Genomic DNA, 18517 nt, shown 5'->3' on the forward strand with positions numbered 1-18517 from the left:
GAAATCTGCTGCTCTTGGTAATGAACTCACGGTTGCCGTCGTAGAGTTTCTCAGAATTATATAGCGAGTGGGAGCAAAGTGCAAATTCAGGGAAGCAAATAGACTCTTAATTTCTTTTCTATTTTCTATTTTTATTGTTATTACATTCATGTCAAAAAGAAAAACTGCAGTGTAAATGTATGTGTACATGGAATTGTTTTAGAAAATCAGGAGAGAGAGAGAAAGTAATTAATGAAACAGGACTGAAAAGAAAAGAATAACAAATACCAAAAAATAACCATTATATTAATCAGAAAGAAAAAAAAAAACAAGGAACAGTAATAATCGTGTACATGAACCAGTTGGAATGTTTTATTCCGCGTTTTCAGAAATGTTCAGCGCCATCCTTTGAATTTTGGAACAAACAGAAATTTTTACGTGTTATGTTTAATATGATGTTTACCATCGTGTTTATTAAGTAGATTTCGATCACACACTTATAACAAATTGCATTTAAAAAATGTACAGCGCCATCTGTTGAATTTTGAGATGGGCTAATGATTTTTTTTTTCAAGGTCAATTTTTGTTCATGATATAAGGGTGTTTTTTATTTTAATTTTTTAATTAACATGTCTACTCTTCCTCTGAGCCAGTTGCGATGAAACAAAGCCTATATGTCACCTCAAGCTCGGCCGAGTACAGCTGTTAAAACCCTGTTTAAATACATTCAGTAGTTTTACGTGATGCGTGCACAAAAACAAACAGACAAAAATTCCAAAAACTTTACATTTTTATTAGATGTACAGACAATGCTACAGGTGGTACACACTAAACTAGTCAAATTAAAAAAAAATAATTCCAAATTAAATTTAAATCTAAAAATCTAATTCTAATTGTATTTGTCATGTACACACACATACACAGTATGATACACAGTAACCGTGATTTCACTACAATGAAAAAAAATGGCACACTAAAGATATTATTTTCATTTTCATAAAATGAACAAACAAACAAACAAACAAACAAAAGGAACACAAGACTTGACGTCTGCAAGACTTCCCTGTTATTCACGACCAGTGACTGTGAAGCGTCTCAGCCTGGACTCCTGGGGAGACTTTGCTGGGGATGTGTGAAGAGATAAACGAGAGGAACGAGGCATGGATGTGCAGAGAGACGTTTATGTGACTGAGAGTTATATCCAACTGGAGTTTTATTTACTTTTATTTATGGGGAGCAATTTCAGTCCGTTCCCCGCCCACTTTCTCTGACTCACATTATTTATTCATCTGTTCTTTCATGAAAGAGGGGAAAGACACAGCAGGGAGAAAGACGAGTGTATTGTGTTGTCTCTGTGATGCTGAAGACGTGAGTTACTGTAGAGCTGTTAGTGATATCAGACCTTCAGAATGAACACTGGGACAATAGAGTGAGATTATGTTGATGTTCAGACGGAGGGATCGCTCTTCAGACACTGATGAGAGGGGCTTTACGCTAATCACACACACACACACACACACACTAGAAAACATCTATCTATCTGTCTATCTCGCTATTTATCTACATCTATCTGTCTGTCTGTCCATCTATCTATCTATCTATCTATCTATCTATCTATCTATCTATCTATCTATCTATTTATCTATCTATCTATCTATCTGTCTGTCTATCTGTCTGTCTCTGTATATCTATATATCTATTCATCTGTCTGTCTATCTATCTGTCTATCTCACTATCTATCTATCTATCTATCTATCTATCTATCTATCTATCTATCTATCTATCTGTCTGTCTGTCTATCTATCTATCTATCTATCTATCTATCTATCTATCCATCTGTCTGTCTGTCTATATATCTGTCTATCTCGCTATTTATCTATCTGTCTGTCTATCTATATATCTATTTGTCTGTCTGTTTATTTATCTATCTATCTATCTATCTGTCTGTCTGTCTATTTATATATCTATCTATCTGTCTGTCTATCTCGCTATTTTTCTGTCTGTCTGTCTATCCATATATCTATTTGTCTGTCTGTCTGTTTATCTATCTGTCTATCTCGCTATTTATCTATCCATATATCTATCTATCTGTCTGTCTATCTATATATCTATTTGTCTGTCTGTCTGTTTATCTATCTGTCTGTCTGTCTATTTATATATCTATCTATCTGTCTGTCTATCTTGCTATTTATCTATCCATATATCTAACTATCTGTCTGTCTATCTATATATCTATCTGTCTGTCTGTTTGTCTGTCTATCTATCTGTCTGTCTATCTCGCTATTTATCTGTCTGTCTGTCTATCCATATATATCCATCTGTCTGTCTGTCTATCTCGCTATTTATCTATCCATATATCTATCTATCTGTCTGTCTATCTATATATCTATCTGTCTGTCTGTCTGTCTCACAATTTATCTATCTGTCTGTCTATCTATCTATCTGTCTGTCTGTCTATCTGTCTGTCTGTCTCTGTCTATCTATATATCCATCTGTCTGTCTGTCTATCTCACTATTTATCTATCCGTCTGTCTGTCTATCTATATATATATATCTGTCTGTTTGTCTGTCTGTCTATCTGTCTGTCTGTCTATCTATATATCTATCTATCTGTCTATCTATATATCCATCTGTCTGTCTGTCTATCTTGCTATTTATTTATCTGTCTGTCTATCTATCTATCTATCTATCTATCTATCTATCTCTGTCTATCTATATATCTGTCTGTCTATCCATATATCTATCTATCTGTCTGTCTGTCTATCTCGCTATTTATCTATCCATATATCTATCTGTCTGTCTGTCTATCTATATATCTATCTATCTGTCTGTCTATCCATATATCTATCTATCTGTCTGTCTATCTCGCTATTTATCTATCCATATATCTATCTGTCTGTCTGTCTATCTATATATCTATCTATCTGTCTGTCTATCTATATATCTATCTATCTGTCTGTCTATCTATCTATCTATCTATCTATCTATCTATCTATCTATCTATCTGTCTGTCTGTCTATCCATATATCTATCTATCTGTCTGTCTATCTATATATCCATCTGTCTGTCTGTCTATCTCGCTATTTATCTATCTGTCTGTCTATCTATCCATCTGTCTGTCTGTCTATCTATCTGTCTATCTCGCTTTTTATCTATTCGTCTGTCTGTCTATCTATATATATATATATATATATATATATATATCTGTCTGTCTGTCTATCTGTCTGTCTGTCTGTCTATCTATATATCTATCTATCTGTCTGTCTATCTTGCTATTTATTTATCTGTCTGTCTATCTATATATCTGTCTATCTATCTATCTATCTATCTATCTATCTATCTATCTATCTATCTATCTATCCACCTGTCTGTCTGTCTGTCTATCACATATATTTACTGAGTATCAGAGCAACATTACAGTGTGTTTGTTCATTGATGTATTTTCTCCCTGTTCATACTCACTATCAGATATTGTTTATTTGTTTTTACCTCTTGCCTCTACTTGTTTTCTGTTTTTCTATCCTCTTCTTTTCTTAAGTGCTGCTATTTTCCACAGACATATAAAAAAATAAATATAAAACTAAAAACACGCGGCTAAGACTATCGGCGTCTCTGCTGACACGCCCGCCGTGCACGGTTCGTCTACATTTCATCAGAATTCTGTTGTTGCTTTCTGTAATTACTTAAATGCCATCAAGTCGAAATGCCATTCATGGATCATCTCACAATAATCTCATTTTTTTCCCCCTCGAGTTGTTTTTCTTTTCACTGAAATTAATTTCAGCCTCAGGCAAGCCTTCAGAGCGACTCTCACGTACCTCCATCCCACATGGCGATTTCAGGGAAATGATGGCAGGATGGAGGGGAAGTGTGGAGGAGAGGAATAATGTCCTCTGGTCATGAGCGGTGTGGGGAGGGAGCGTATACTGGAAATACGGGAGCGACTAACACACAAACATCATTAATACAGATGTAAATTAGGGAAAAATATTATAAATACAGATTAATAAAATGAATGAATTAATAAATTAACATTCATGTATCAACCTGCTGTAGCCGGACATGACCACATTGTCAGTATAAATGAATTTTATAAAAATTTTATTTATTCCTGTTAACTGAAAAATTTTATCCATCCTGAAGGCGAATTTTTAGAGGCAAAGTTCCGTATTATGAAACGCATTGTCCCATAGAAAATAATGAAAATGCAGATAATCTGTTCCACCCACCGAAAAATATTACCATTATTATTATTGGTATTATTATTATTATTATTATTATTAATTTTTTTTGCCTTTTCTTCTATCATACTAAATATTAACAAGTTTATTTGTTCATTGTTTGCAATTTTAACTCCGATTGTTTTAACCCTTAATCAGGTGAAAAAAGCACACATTTGGTAACTGTTTCAGTGGCAGTATCAATATCTGAAGAAAGAAAAAACATTTATTCGTAGAAAATAAGCATTTTTATTCTTATTTTTGGCATTTTAATGTTTAAATAAATTTTCCTTCAACTTTCAGGAAAATTGTGACAACGTTGACTTTGAAGAGGAAAATAAAGTCTTATTTTAAATTTAGTGTTTTTAATTTTTTATTTCATTTTGAGTTCCCAATTATTGTAGCCAGAGCCCTAAAAGTGTTTGAATCCTATATTTTTTAATGATTTATTGCAATTTTAAGAGCGATCACAGTTAAATCATTTATTTATTTTATTTGCTTTGTCAAAGCTTAAAACTTTTTAAAAATTCAAAAAGCAGTAAAGACACTAGAAATGACAAGACAAGCTGGAATAAAAGTTATGGCGCCCTATAACAGGATGAAGAAGTAGGCGATTTGCTGCGGTGGCTGAGCTGCATTATTGGAAAATTTAGTCGCTTTTTTGGTTACGTTTCGTTTCGTTTCGTTACGTTGAAAATTATTTTGCATTTTTGCTCATTATCTGGTATCTTAAATTCGATTTTATTTGTATCTGATTCTTTGCTGTGTAATAATTGGCAAACCGTGTACAGTCTCAATATGGCTACAGCAACAAACCAAAGAAAGGGTTAAGAGTGTTACGGATCCGTGCCCGGCATAGTGAAGCGCAGTAGCTGTAGGACCTGATGGACTGCGGTCGTTTCCACACACATGTCCTGAGCTCCTCTGCGTCTCAGGTGTACATCAGCCCGAGTCAGTGATGTGATGGATGACGTGTCCTCGGCTGACCCCGGCTCCCCGCTCTCAGTGTGCAGCGTTCGGCTCCGTGTCCTGCTAGCTAGGTCACTAGCTCCAGGAGCGTCTAGCAGAGCCGCGCTGCGGGGAGTCACCGAGACATTAATCATCGGCGTGTCTGACTTCTGGAGAATATCTGGGTTACGTTTTTTCTTTTTTTTTCTCATAAATATACTTCATTTGTACAGGATGGCGTTTACACTTATAAAATATTTTCTTCACCTTGGCAGGTACGCGCTAATTTCTTTCTACAGTTAAACAATTTGATTGATTAAAAGGTTTTGATAGATTTGATAGATAGAAAATCAGGTTTATGTTCTCGAAGATTTTCGCATGTACAGCAGACACTCCACGTAAACAAACTGCATAGCTGTAAGCAGATATTCACTTAACATTCGAGGAAGGAGTCTCCAGTGTCAGTGCTTCGTAACACTTTGAGATAAAGCTAAGGTAACGTTTTGGACATTTTTATTTTATTTTATATAATCTCTTTACTTTTTACATTATTACTATCAGTATTTCTTTGCGTTCTTTTATGTTACTGTTTTTTTTCCTTTACCTTCATTTCCATGTTTCATTCTCGTTACTCATTTCTTGTTGGTTCCGTTAACCTATTTATATTGTTTTTACATTTTCCTTCTTACTCCACTTAACTCCATACAGTATTTTACTTTATATCTGAGCTGTTTTATTAGTCGATATTTTTACTCTTGCATCCTTCACGTTCTACTTCACCCCATTTGTACACGGTGCTGCGTTACTTAGCGAGAGTCTAGTTAGTCGTTAGTCTTTCGGTTGCTCCCACCCAGGAGTCGCCACAGCAGACTACCTGATCTACACAGACTACGCAGGATGCTCTTCCTAACACAACCCTTCCATTTTATCCAGACTTGGGACAGACTGGGGGGGGTGAGATGGGAGTCGAACCCGGGTCTTCAGCAGCGGAGGCAAGAAATCTATTACTGAGCCGATAATTACATAATGAGAGTGGTGTGTAGTATTTGAAGCTGTTATATCGCCACCTGCTGACTGTATTAAGTCATTGCATGAATTGTCTTCCCTCTGTGAAATGCCTAATCATGTAGCAGGTGTTTGAAATCAGAAGTGGAGAGAGCTGCGGACTCCGTAACTATGATTTTAAGGCTAACACTTTTGATACTTAAGTAAATTTAAAGACGACTACTTTTGTACTTTTACGCAAGTACACATATAAATAGCGACTTCTTCTTTTACTTGAGAAATGTTTTACCTAGAAGATCTCTACTTTTACTGAAGTTCAGGATTTGTGGACTTTCATCAGCTCCGCTTTTAACTAACTAACTTTAATAGAGAGAGATGATTTTCTTAAACATCTTGAAACAGACACAAGCCCCGGCTACGAACCAAGTAACAAAAGTAGTGACTGATGCATAGTTGAGTATCAGGCAGTGTAACTACAGTATAACATACTGAATAACTTGTTTCATCAACGATTTAATGGAACTGTAAAGTGATACCGGGGGCAGGTTAAAGAATTATAAAAGAAAGCGTTATTATTGGAAAGTAATCATCCCCAGTAATTCAGCATCATCATATTAACCAGTCACTGATTGTTTTCCTATAACGTAATGACACAGAGTGATTTTATTTCATGCGAGGCTTTGATTGATGCAGGAAGAGCAGGCTCGAATGGAAGAAAGACATTTAAAAACCTTTAAACCGTGACTGCAGGCCTGTGCGTGCTCTCTACACTGGAAGATATTGCGTTTCTTTTATTTTTTTACTTCATTTCTGAGCAATAATACAGCAAGCTGTGTTTTCGATAAAAGAAATAAATAAATAAATCCATATAATAAATAAAAAAAAAAAAAAACTTTGAGTTGTAAGTTTGTGCTCTCCTAAGATTAATAACACTCGCTGTATTCATGTAGTAAGCAGGAAGATACACAATATGTTATATAAAGCAGCAGTGCTCATGATTTATACAACAGCGAAATGCCTATGAATACACACACACGCACACACACACACACACGCACACGCACACGTCTCTAACCGTGAGCGTTGCTACACTGTGGATCCTGATGTGGAAATCACAGGTCCATATTAATGCGCTTGTTCTAATACGCCATGGTTTCTATAGCAACAGCTCACTCTCATTTAACTACAACTGGATCAAACAGCATGCTGTATTGTTCTTTAGATGATATATATCAAATTAAATTGTTTTGTTATATTATTTCTTACTTAAGCGCTGATCCAGAGCTCCTCTTAATCATCGCTGACTCTCATTACCTGATCAGCCTCGTTTATCTGCTAGATGGGCTGTAGGTCAGTGTTACAGGTCAGAAGCCACTCCGCTCAAAAAATTCAAGCCCAGATGTTGCCCTTTGACCCCACCGGTGAATCAGTGTTGACCTGACAGGGTTTGATGATGTCCAGGTTAGAGATCGGACCACGGAGTGTCTCTATCAGAGGTACTCTAACAGTCCAATGACATGCAGATCAGGCTAATGGTATGCCTATAATGTGTGTGTGTGTGTGTGTGTGTGTGTGTGTGTGTGCCCTGCGATGGATTGGCCCCCTGTTCAGGGTAAACCGCACCGTGCCATGAGTTCCCTTATTAAAAGAGAATAGAGAATAGAAAGAATAATACATCCACTAGGTGGCGCTAAAGTGAAAAGTGTTTTTTCTTGCTATTCACTGTTCCATCCATCCATTCATTTAGGAGCCTCTGTGGTCCAACTTGGGACCGTTGAAGCCAATTGTGATTACTATTGCATTTATTACCTTTTCATTCACACCCTTATTCACACGCTACAGGCAATTTGGAAACACCAGTTAGTCTAATCTGCATGTCTTTGGACAGTGGGAGGAAACTGGAGTACCTGGAGGAAACCAACCAAGCACAGGGAGAACATGCACACTCCATGCACACAGACCCCAAGGTAGGAATCGAACCCGGACCCTGGAGGTGCAAGTCTAACCACAACGCCACTATGCCGCCTATTCGATATTAGACTATGTAGGCCGTGTATTGAACGTAGCATTACATAATATCTGCTGTCTTCGCTATCTTGTGGTGACAATGAAATCGTTTGCAAATTCAGCCACACCATCACACCACACGCCACATCCTGTGCTAAAGCGAGAGAACCACGCAGACATTATCAGCATGAACAATGACGATCAGGAGACGTGATCATGAGAGAGAGAGAGAGAGAGAGAGAGAGATCTCCTGGTAAGGTGTGAGGTGTACACTCCGTACAGTCTGGTCTCAGTGTATTAGCACCTATCCAGTAGATCACATGTATTTATAGAAGAGCATTTCCATAATTACTTACGTTACACATATAATAAACACAGAACTGTCAGAACATCAGAACAATCTGATTTTAGGACACATTTTTTTGTTTGTTTGTTTGTTTCCTTTTTTTTTTTACAGCATCACTGATGTTTTAAAGTTTCATCCACAGAAAAGCTAAATGATCTAACACTTTCTTGTTATTATTATTATTATTATTAATATTTATATTGTTTAACTTTAGAATAAGACCTCGTATCTCCGAGGTCAGGAGGGTAGAGCTGCAGGGAGTGTGAGAGATGTAATGCAGGAGTGAGAAGAGGCCCGAGCGAGTTTACACTCAATTCACGAGGACTCTCATACAGTACAGAGCAGTGAGGGGTAACGCTACACTCGCACATCGCTCTGTCCAGCTGTCATACTGCTGCATTCTCACTCATCACTGGATATCTCGCTCTCTCACACACATATACACACATTCTCTCTCTCTCTCTCTCTCTCTCTCTATATATATATATATATATATATATATACACACACAGTATGTTATTAAGGATTTGGTTTTGTTATTTTGGTTTTGATATAATATCTTTTGCACTTCTTGGCACAAAAAGTAACAAAACCAAAATAACAAAACTGAAAGCAAATTAACAAAACCGATTACATTTTTTTTAACCGAAAACAAAGTTAATTCAAAACCAAAATAACAAAATCAAAAACAAAATAATAAAACAAAATAACAAAACTGAAAACAAAATAACAAAATCAAAAACAAAATAACTAATCCGAAAACAAAATAACAAAATCAAAAACAAAATAACAAAACAAAATAACAAAACCGAAAACAAAATAACAAAATCAAAAACAAAATAACAAAACCGAAAACAAAATAACAAAACCGAAAACAAAATAACAAAATCAAAAACAAAATAACAAAACCGAAAACAAAATAACAAAACCGAAAACAAAATAACAAAATCAAAAACAAAATAACAAAACCGAAAACAAAATAACAAAGAAGTTGCTTTGCACTCCTCGGCCACCATACCCTTCCCTCTTTTACTCTATATCATATCTCTTTTTCGTGTGTACTCTCTCTCTCTCTCTTCCTCTCGTGTGTACTCTCACTCTCTCACACACTCTCTCTTCCTCTTGTGTGTACTCTCTCTCTATCTACCTCTGCATTCTCACTTATCACTCTATTTCCATCTTTCTGTCTGTTTCTTCCTCTCTATCACTGCATTATCACTTCATACCTCTTTCTTTCTCTGTCTCTACCTATCTCTCTCTTTACCTGTCTCATTCTGTCTGTCTTTCTCTTTATCCCCTCCATCTCCATATCTGTCTCTTCCACTTTCTCTTTTCCCTTCTCTGTTTCTCTCTCGGTGTCCCGTTGTACCTCTCTTGCTCTCTCTCCATCTCCCTTTACCCTTCTTTCTGCCTATCACCATCTAAGTGTCTGTCTGTCTCCTTTTCTCATTCTCTCTCTCTCTCTCTTTTTGACTGACTATCTTTTTTTCTTGCTCTGCCGTAAAGGAATAAGTTTATTCACTGAGGAAGTGAAGAAAGTAGGTTATGTGTAGCGTTCTTCTCTCCTCTACTCTCTCTCTCTCTCTCTCTCTCTCTCGCTCTGTGTTTGTGTCTGCTTTGATAAAGAGGTGTGTCAGGTAGACAGTGGGACTGGAGCAGAACGCTGCTTACTTTAACACTTAAACAGATATGAATGATGTGACACAGAATAACTCCGCTCCTGCCGCTGCTCAGCTTCTCCGAGGTGAAGTTATATATTTATATCTGCATCATACACCACTGTACAAATTGCCGGCCAGAGATAGAAGCCGGGCGAGACGTAATAAGGCTGATTTCATGCTGTTCAGTCTCAATTTCTTTATGTTTTTTTACTCAACTACCTGCACATTTAATAGTAGAGGAAAAGCATCTACAGAGCTGGTCGTTTGTAACGATTTACAAATAAACCTATTTAGTAAGTAGTAATATTACTACAGAAATAAAATCATTTAAAAATTTTATAAGTCTCATACACAGTATGATCAACAGTGAAATGCTTAGTGTCCTGTAGCTGTCTTTAAAGTGGTAGTCTGGGGTTATTGCACCCCTGGTGGCGCTGGTGATAGGTTAATACAATTTTGGTGCTGGTCATGGTGCTGAATGTGAGCCACAAGCGGTTCACATAAGGCAGTGTCCGTGTCCGCCTGGGATGGGATATAAACGGCGGAGAAGGTAGGAGGGATGTCTTTTGATGGTCAGGAGCTCCTCTTGCCTTCCCCGAGAAAACCCAGCCAGTTGGATGGTGTGGTCCGGCACCACCGGGCTCAGCCATGTTTTGTTGAAGCAGAGACGTTTGCTGTCCTGAATGTCCCTCCGGCCCAGGGTTAAGTTCCAGAGGGACATTCAGGGTTAAGTCCCATAGTATTTTGCTGTCTCGAAGGTCCCTCCGGAACTTAACCCTGGCTCTGAGGTCTTTGAGTTTGTTTTCCAATTACTAAACATTGGCTAGCCGGATGCTAGGCAGGGACATGCAGTGTGCACCAGCCCTCATCCTGTTTCTGACGCCAGCTTCGGGTTACATCTTTTTTTTCTCTTAACGATCTTACTCGGCCAGCATTGAATGCATTGAATGGTGTGTGCATTGTGTATTCCAGTGGAGATAAAAGTGCTTCTGTTATACCCAATGGAAGCCAATGAAAATTTAAGCGTAAAGTTATGTGTAGGGGAAACAAGCAAAAAACAGAGAAAGAGTGGACCTCATCAGCGTCTTTTTGCCTTAATGGATTTTACAATTGGCATTAATCAATCGGATGACACCGTGGGCTGGTCAACAAAAATATTAAGCATGGTGAATCAAGTGCTTGTTTAAAGACTTGCTAGTGAGCAACTATCCAATATCCAAAGTTACACCAACTGTTAAATTAATAAGTTACCAGTCACTAGCTGAGAGTGGTAAAAATACTGCCTCTTAAAATATCAGTAGCTCTTTGGAAAACCTTTGCCACTTTAACTCATCCTACAGTCCCATTTACGCTCTAAACAAGTGCAGGGTCGTACTCTGGGAGGACCTCCATAAGGATGGGAATCCCCAGGGGGCCACCTGGTGCGATGTCATGATACCCAGGTGTCGATTTGAGTTTCACAATTTTATAAATATCCTGATTTGCTATGTACTGTATCCTACCACACAGTGTGCCAATGTGTGAATACTTTAAACTGCACCACCTGTAGGATTATAGAGGAACTGCAACATTTTACCACCTCAAATGCAAACAAATATAAATTAAAACATCATTTTAAGTTCTTTCCCTGTTATCAGAAAAAAAAATGCAAGTAATGCCGCCGGCGAGTTTGTAGACGCCAAGGGGAGAGATTAAAAAAATTGATTTTAAAGCGATAATTGCCACACAAAAGAATACATTTTCCCTCCCATCTCTAATCTCTAGCTAGACTCCTCTTTTTAACAGCGGTGCCAGATATTAGAGAGTACACGCAGATCGTAAGCGCCTTCTGAGAGTAAACACAGCACTGCGGAGTCGCTGCTCATCCGCAAATCAGCCGACGGTTCTCCTTAATGGACATCGCATAAGCTCTGGTCCAGTGCTGTGAATAAGTAAATAAATACATATATACATCTTACACTAAGTCTCTGGCTCAGGCTTGGCTCTTAAGTGCACGTCTACTGTACGTGTAAGGCTTTCAGACCTGCTCCTGTGATCTGAAAGTGTAAATTATTTCTGATGAGCCGATCTATTATTTTTTTTCTTCCTTCACAATGACTCAGACGTCCAGAGCCCACGCTCAGCTTGCTCCGCTCCAACCGCTCGGTCGCATCGTTTCATGATTTTGCCCGTCGTGTAAGCCGTGGCTGTGTGGAGGCGGCGGACCGAGCGTGGGGAGGGCGAGGAAAAATCTCTGGAAAAGATGAAATAAAATAAAAAGAGAAGGGATGATGACAGTTTGCTTACTTACAGTACGAAACAAATTAAAATTGAAAGTTAGTGACTATGAGATTATTGTTAATTATATTATAGCTTAGAATAGTAAAGTTTAAAAGTGTCATTTAATTATTTTTGTTTGGTCAGTTTGTGGCTTTCGTTTATTTATTAATTCTTTAAAAAAACTGTGGCAATTAAAATATTCAACACTATCCTTCTAGGTTTTAATAATGTGTTGGACAGTCCGTAACACAATTCCTCTCATTTCAGCTTTATCTCCCCAGATGTTTCCTTTGCAGGACAATAATTTATTATACTCATCAAAAGTTAGAACTTTAGTTTTTGGCCAAATATTTCACCTTATTTACCTAATTGTATGAAATTTCTAGTAATTTGTTCTTGTTTAAGTTCTACAATTGGGACTTTAATTTCTTTTGCACATTTTACTTTTATTTCTAGTTGCAAAAGGCATGGTCACCATAACTACAAAATTAACTTGCAAGAGTTTATTAGCCTCAGCTCTATTCATCTACATACAGTAATTAGCTCATAATCAAAAATAAAAAGATATGCGCTTTGATTGTAATGAAATAATAATCATTTGCTAATATTGTGTATACCATGTGACAGCAGTTAATGATCTTTAATATTCTCAAATTTTACTTGGGTTTTAGACTTAAATGGATGAGAAAATTTATGAACATCTTTATTGTTGAAACAAATGAAATGAAAGGTTATGAAATCAGTGTGTTACCTTTAGAAGCCGAAAAGAAAATCTGTTGTGTTTCTTTAAACAATGAAGTCAATAACTTACAAGGACAAACCGGGAACGTTTTAAATCATAGATTGTTCCACGCAATGTTTCGGATTATTATTATTATTATTATTATTGTTGTTGTTGTTGTTGTTGTTTCTTTTTTGTAAAAAACTGACTAACATAAAAGTGAATTTTATTAGAACTTGTTTATATTATTTATGAATAAATTATAAGTTTTAAAGTTTCTTTTTCTAGGCAAGGTCATATATATTTCTTCAACTTTAAACCCACTTTTAATTATTATTATTATTATTATTATTATTTAGAGGACAGGTTAGCACTATTGCCTTGCACCTCCAGGCCCCGGGTTTGATTCCCGTCTCTGTTTCCTCCGGGTTTCCTCCCACAGTCCAAGGTATTTCGTAAACTTAATAACAATTAACAAAACATCATGCAATAAATAAAGCGTTTATTATTAATATTCTCAACGCATTAGGCTGTGGGCCAATTTTGGCCAATTAGTTTTAGAATTTCTCATGTTTAAGAACTTGTGTTTATAGAAGAGAGAAACAGAAAGCGTCCTGCAGATCATCTATGAAGTTTCCACCAGATACACTTTTTTTTTTGCCCCTAGCCCCAAGCACTGCACAACACCAACCCCCCCACCCCAACACCCCCCCTCCTCCCCGCTGCACTTCAAAATGCTGCGGACGGCATATTTAAATTTCACCGCAATAAAACAATATCACTACTATCAATATGTTAATTCTTTTAGGCAGACTGTAGCGAACATAAAAACCCCTATTTTGGGGCAAACTTTAAGCCAGTAAAATCACGAGGGCCTGGAGTCTGCGTTCTGCTCTTAATGGAGCTATTAAACCGCACAGCCGGTTGTAACCCGGGCCTTGGAGCTCGGCTTGAAGGTCAGCGTTCTCTTTCCTCAACCTATAGAACATCGAGCTCGGGATCGTAAGCCATCGTGTCAAAAACCTCTACGCTCTCCTCCGCCACGCACCGCTCTCCGCCTTCACCTCACGCCTCATCGCGCATCACGCCAGGTTGTATTTGACAGACGAGTGCGAAGCCTGAGAGATGGCTTTAATCTGATTTTTTAATACGGATTTTAAGACGGAGCAATGTGCTGAGGATAAAACTTACTTTGACTAACAGTCTACGAAAGCTTTTTCGGGGAACATTACGGAAAAAGACTAAAAGACTTAAGAACAACAATAAATGGAAACTTCAATGTACCTTGCAGTTCCAAAAAACCCACAAAAAGTTTATGGAGATGTTCCCATGACTTTGTAAAGGTGTATTTACACATGTAACCTTTTCCGTCTCTCTCCTGTAGAACAAGATCATCCTGGACCCGCTGACGTTCAGCGAGGCTCGGTTCAGACCTTCTCTGGAGGAGCGCCTGGAGAGCATCATCAGCGGCGCCGCCCTCATGGCCGACTCATCGTGCACGCGCGATGACCGCCGCGAACGCATCGTGGCCGAGTGCAACGCCGTGCGTCAGGCGCTACAAGACCTCCTCAGCGAGTACATGAACAATGTGAGTGAGATTTTAAAATTATGTGAAAACACATCCTCTTCCTATTTTCTTTTTTTTTTTTTTTATTCCTGCTCTTCAGACTCAGAGACATCATTTTATTCATCCCTTTCATTCTGGTCGAACCAGCAGTAGGTATTTTTTTATTTTATGCTGGAAATGTTTTGACAGCTTTGTATGTGTGTGTGTTAGCGGTGTTCGATATACAGTATATCGTCAACAATAATATCATAATGTTTGTTTTAATGATGTGCCAGCTGACATTATCGAGTATGTCACTCACTTAGGAAAAAAACAATCAATAACGCTAGCGAGTCCATGTAGTGACTGTCACGCTGTCTAGTAGGAAGGACTGTTGCAGTGTTCTGGTCATCATGGTTTATGTGTTAAACACTTACCACTGTAGCTGCCGCTGAATTATTTCCTGAAGTTAAAATTGAGAGAACAAATAACACCAGGAGCCATAACACAGACTCCACCAGCCTTGTGATATACAGTACCAGGGACACAAGGGAACCAGTACCAGTTCTTGCAAGAACAGTATTCTGTAAAGTGGACCGACCAGGCAGTTAGTGTAGAAGGGGTGTCCAAACTTTTGACTGTCGTTAGAATTGATTCCCAGATGTGGATCAAACCTCATGCATGGAGGTGGTTTGGTTTTGAAAAGGAGGATGTTGTTTAAAAGACTACAATCTACAAACTGTCGTTGAACTGGCTTGATAAACAGCTTGTTTCACCAACCGGCCGCCGCACAGACCATAAAGAATATGAAACGCTTCAGGAGTCAGCGGTCCGTGACCGGTCCAATCAGCCCGAAGTAGCAGCACTAAGAATACACTCGAAAAACTTTCTCGAAATCATTCTGCAAAACAACAAGAAAATCAAGCATGACAAACGAGGTGACGTTACGTCGCAAAAGAGACGGTGCCAGTTCAAGCGTTTGAGAGAGATGGTTTTAAAAATCTTCTGAACGCTTCGGATCCAAGATCCACACTGCCTGGCTCAAATTTATATCTTTTCCTGGCCTGAAATGTATGATTCACGTCGCCAAACCGTGGTGCATAAACTCAAGCGGAGAAAGGGAAATGTTGCGGCATGGAACCGGAGAGACCGGTGTTTTTTCAAACAACCTGAGATAGATGTGAATACGAGGGACCGAGAAATTCAAGCTGCTGAGAACCTGTTTCCCTTGTGCATGCTTTTACTTATGATTTTTTTCCCCTGAAAATTGTGAGAATAGTGTCATTTGTTTACAAAAGTTTCCCCGAGTACAATATTTGACAGAATCCGAAGTCAAGGGCACATTTTTTTGCAAATCCTACAAATGTGTGATATTTGACAAAACTTGAATGGAGCGATTTTTTTTCAAGTGCAGTTTTTCTTTACAGAACTTTAAATGCTGACTGATTCTGTACTACCTGTGTTTTATGGTAGACTTTTGGTCCTTGTTTGTAAGCAGCACGGATCACCTTACAGCAGAGCGGCTCAATGTTCAAATCCAGATTCTAATGTTCATGTCTTGTAGCGTGCTGTGGTTCCGCACCTCCAGGATCGAGGGTCTGAGTCCCGTCTCGGGTCTGTGTGAGTGGGTGGGTTTCCTCCGGGTACCGTTCCCAAATTGCATGTAGTGTGTGAGCATGTGTGTGTGTGCCTTGTGATGGATTGTCCAAGGTGTACCCCAACCCGTGCCTGAAGTCTCCTGTGATAGACTCCAGGACTACAGGATACACTTCATATAAAGAATGAATAAGTGAATATTTAAAATGATTGTAATAGTTTTGTTGCTGTTTGTGCAAATATTTACAAAGGACATCTTTCAAATGTGAACATTGCTGAACATTAAGGATGTCATGGCAGATCAAAACTTTCAAATAGACACGAAAAAATAATGTTTGAAGGAGAAGCAGAGATGCCCAGACATCCCTTTCTCCAGCAACTTCCTCCAGCGTCTCCCAGGTTAGCCGAGAGTTAGAACCCCTCCAGCATGTCCTGGGTGGGCCCCGGGGCCTTCACCCAGCACCACTGGAAGTCGACCTGGGGACATCCTTATTAGGTGTCCAAACAACCGGTATAGATAAAAGATGGAAAAACCTTTTCTTTGGAGTGTTTTGTTTATCAGAGATGCAGGTTGAAAAAGCATGAAAATGGGTGGGAAATGCCTTATATTGTCCAGGAAATGAGACGTTTAAAAAAAAAGGACATGTTTTTTTCCACCCAGGCGTTCTTGGTATCTGTGTTCTAATTGGCTGGGAAAATGCACTTCCACAAAGGGGTACTCTGAGACGGTTCATTTAAAGCTATAGACACTGAACCAGGGTATATGGAAAAGGAGTGAAAAAAGAAAGAAGTAAAATCAAGCCAGAGTGCAGGATCTAAGATGTGTCTTATATTATATTGAGTCTTATATTAATATGCTTAAAATAAGTATAATTAATGAAGTTTGAAACGCTGTGATTCTTGTACGCAGATGTCACAGGTTGTGTTTTTATACCAAAATCTATTTATTTATTTATTTATTTATTTTTTATTTTTTTGCTTAAAAAGTGTCCATGTTCTTGGTCATGGCTTTATGTTGAAACCAAACCCGACATACAGTTCAGTTTCTCCTTCATCAAGCGTTGGTGATAGAGGCTGAGCGTAATGTGAATATAATGAACAGGAGATATCTGAGGTTAGAATTTAAATCATGTATCATGACCTGCAGTTATTTTATTCTGTATTTAACTGGTCAGAAAATTATTGCTGCGTTATTGCTTTTTCATGTTATTATTATTAAACTAACACTCAGCTACATTTTGGATACAAGTGATTTGAAATTGAGTGATTCTTTTTTCTTTTTCACAAAGGATAGCAGCATATCATGTTAAAGAGCAGCTCATTAACTTATAAAACTACACAGACACTCTACCTGAGACTATATTTTTTAAAACTTTCTTCATTAATTACTGTTTTTTAAAAACGTCTCCACACTACAGCATTTATTTGTGCTGTATGTGTCTAAGACTTTTGCAGAGTACTCTAAGTGATTAAATGTGTATGTTTGCACGTTTAGTGTTAAACTAGTGTTATGAAACTAATAGAATTTTGCATAGTATATAACTATGTATAGTCAAATATACAGTATATATAGTTTATAATATATATAAATAAATAAATATATAATTTTGTAACATTATGTGGAAGGAGTCTCCCGTGTCAGCGCTTTGTAACAGTCACAGGTTACAGTCAAAACTTGTATGTTTTCTCAGGACAAATTAGTTTACTCTTTTTTTCTACTTTTTTGTAATTCCTTGTTAAAATGCTTGGGATTTTCCAGGTCGTATTGACTTAGGAGGAAGCAAGGTGAGGAAGCAAGTGTTTACAGCTGCTATAGCATAAGTGTTAATTCAAGTTATTTTTTAAATTAACATTACATGTAGCTATAAATGATTAAAAGGTGTGATGCAACACTCTATGTTTTATTTAGTTTTTACTTAATGTTAAACGTAGAATACAGAACATGTGCGTGCTAAAGCACCTACTTCTAAAGTTTATGCAACATGAAAGTGACAGATTTTGCTTCCCCAAAAATTTCTAAAAAGTTGCTAACTTTAGCCGTTTTGGAGGGATGATTTAATATGTGCCCCAAAAATGGCCATTTTTCAACGTTATACATTTACATTTAGGCATTTGGCAGACGTTTGGCAAATTTAGATTTACATTTAGGCATTTGGCAAACGTTATACTGTCTCACTTAAAGCTATAATAATTTAAAATGCAAATTATTCATATTTCTTTATAAATATT

General features: G+C 37.6%; 1 protein-coding gene across 1 annotated transcript in view; it reads left to right on the plus strand.

The window, feature by feature from the left end:
* ctnna2 (catenin (cadherin-associated protein), alpha 2) overlaps positions 1–18517 on the plus strand; it is a 359773-nt gene that overhangs the window by 65964 nt on the left and 275292 nt on the right. The window contains exon 7 of the mRNA XM_053479933.1: positions 14531–14734. Coding sequence (XP_053335908.1) covers positions 14531–14734 — 204 coding nt within the window. The remainder of the gene's footprint in view (positions 1–14530; positions 14735–18517) is intronic.

Source organism: Clarias gariepinus, chromosome 20, assembly GCF_024256425.1.
Source record: "Clarias gariepinus isolate MV-2021 ecotype Netherlands chromosome 20, CGAR_prim_01v2, whole genome shotgun sequence".
Lineage (NCBI taxonomy): Eukaryota > Metazoa > Chordata > Actinopteri > Siluriformes > Clariidae > Clarias > Clarias gariepinus.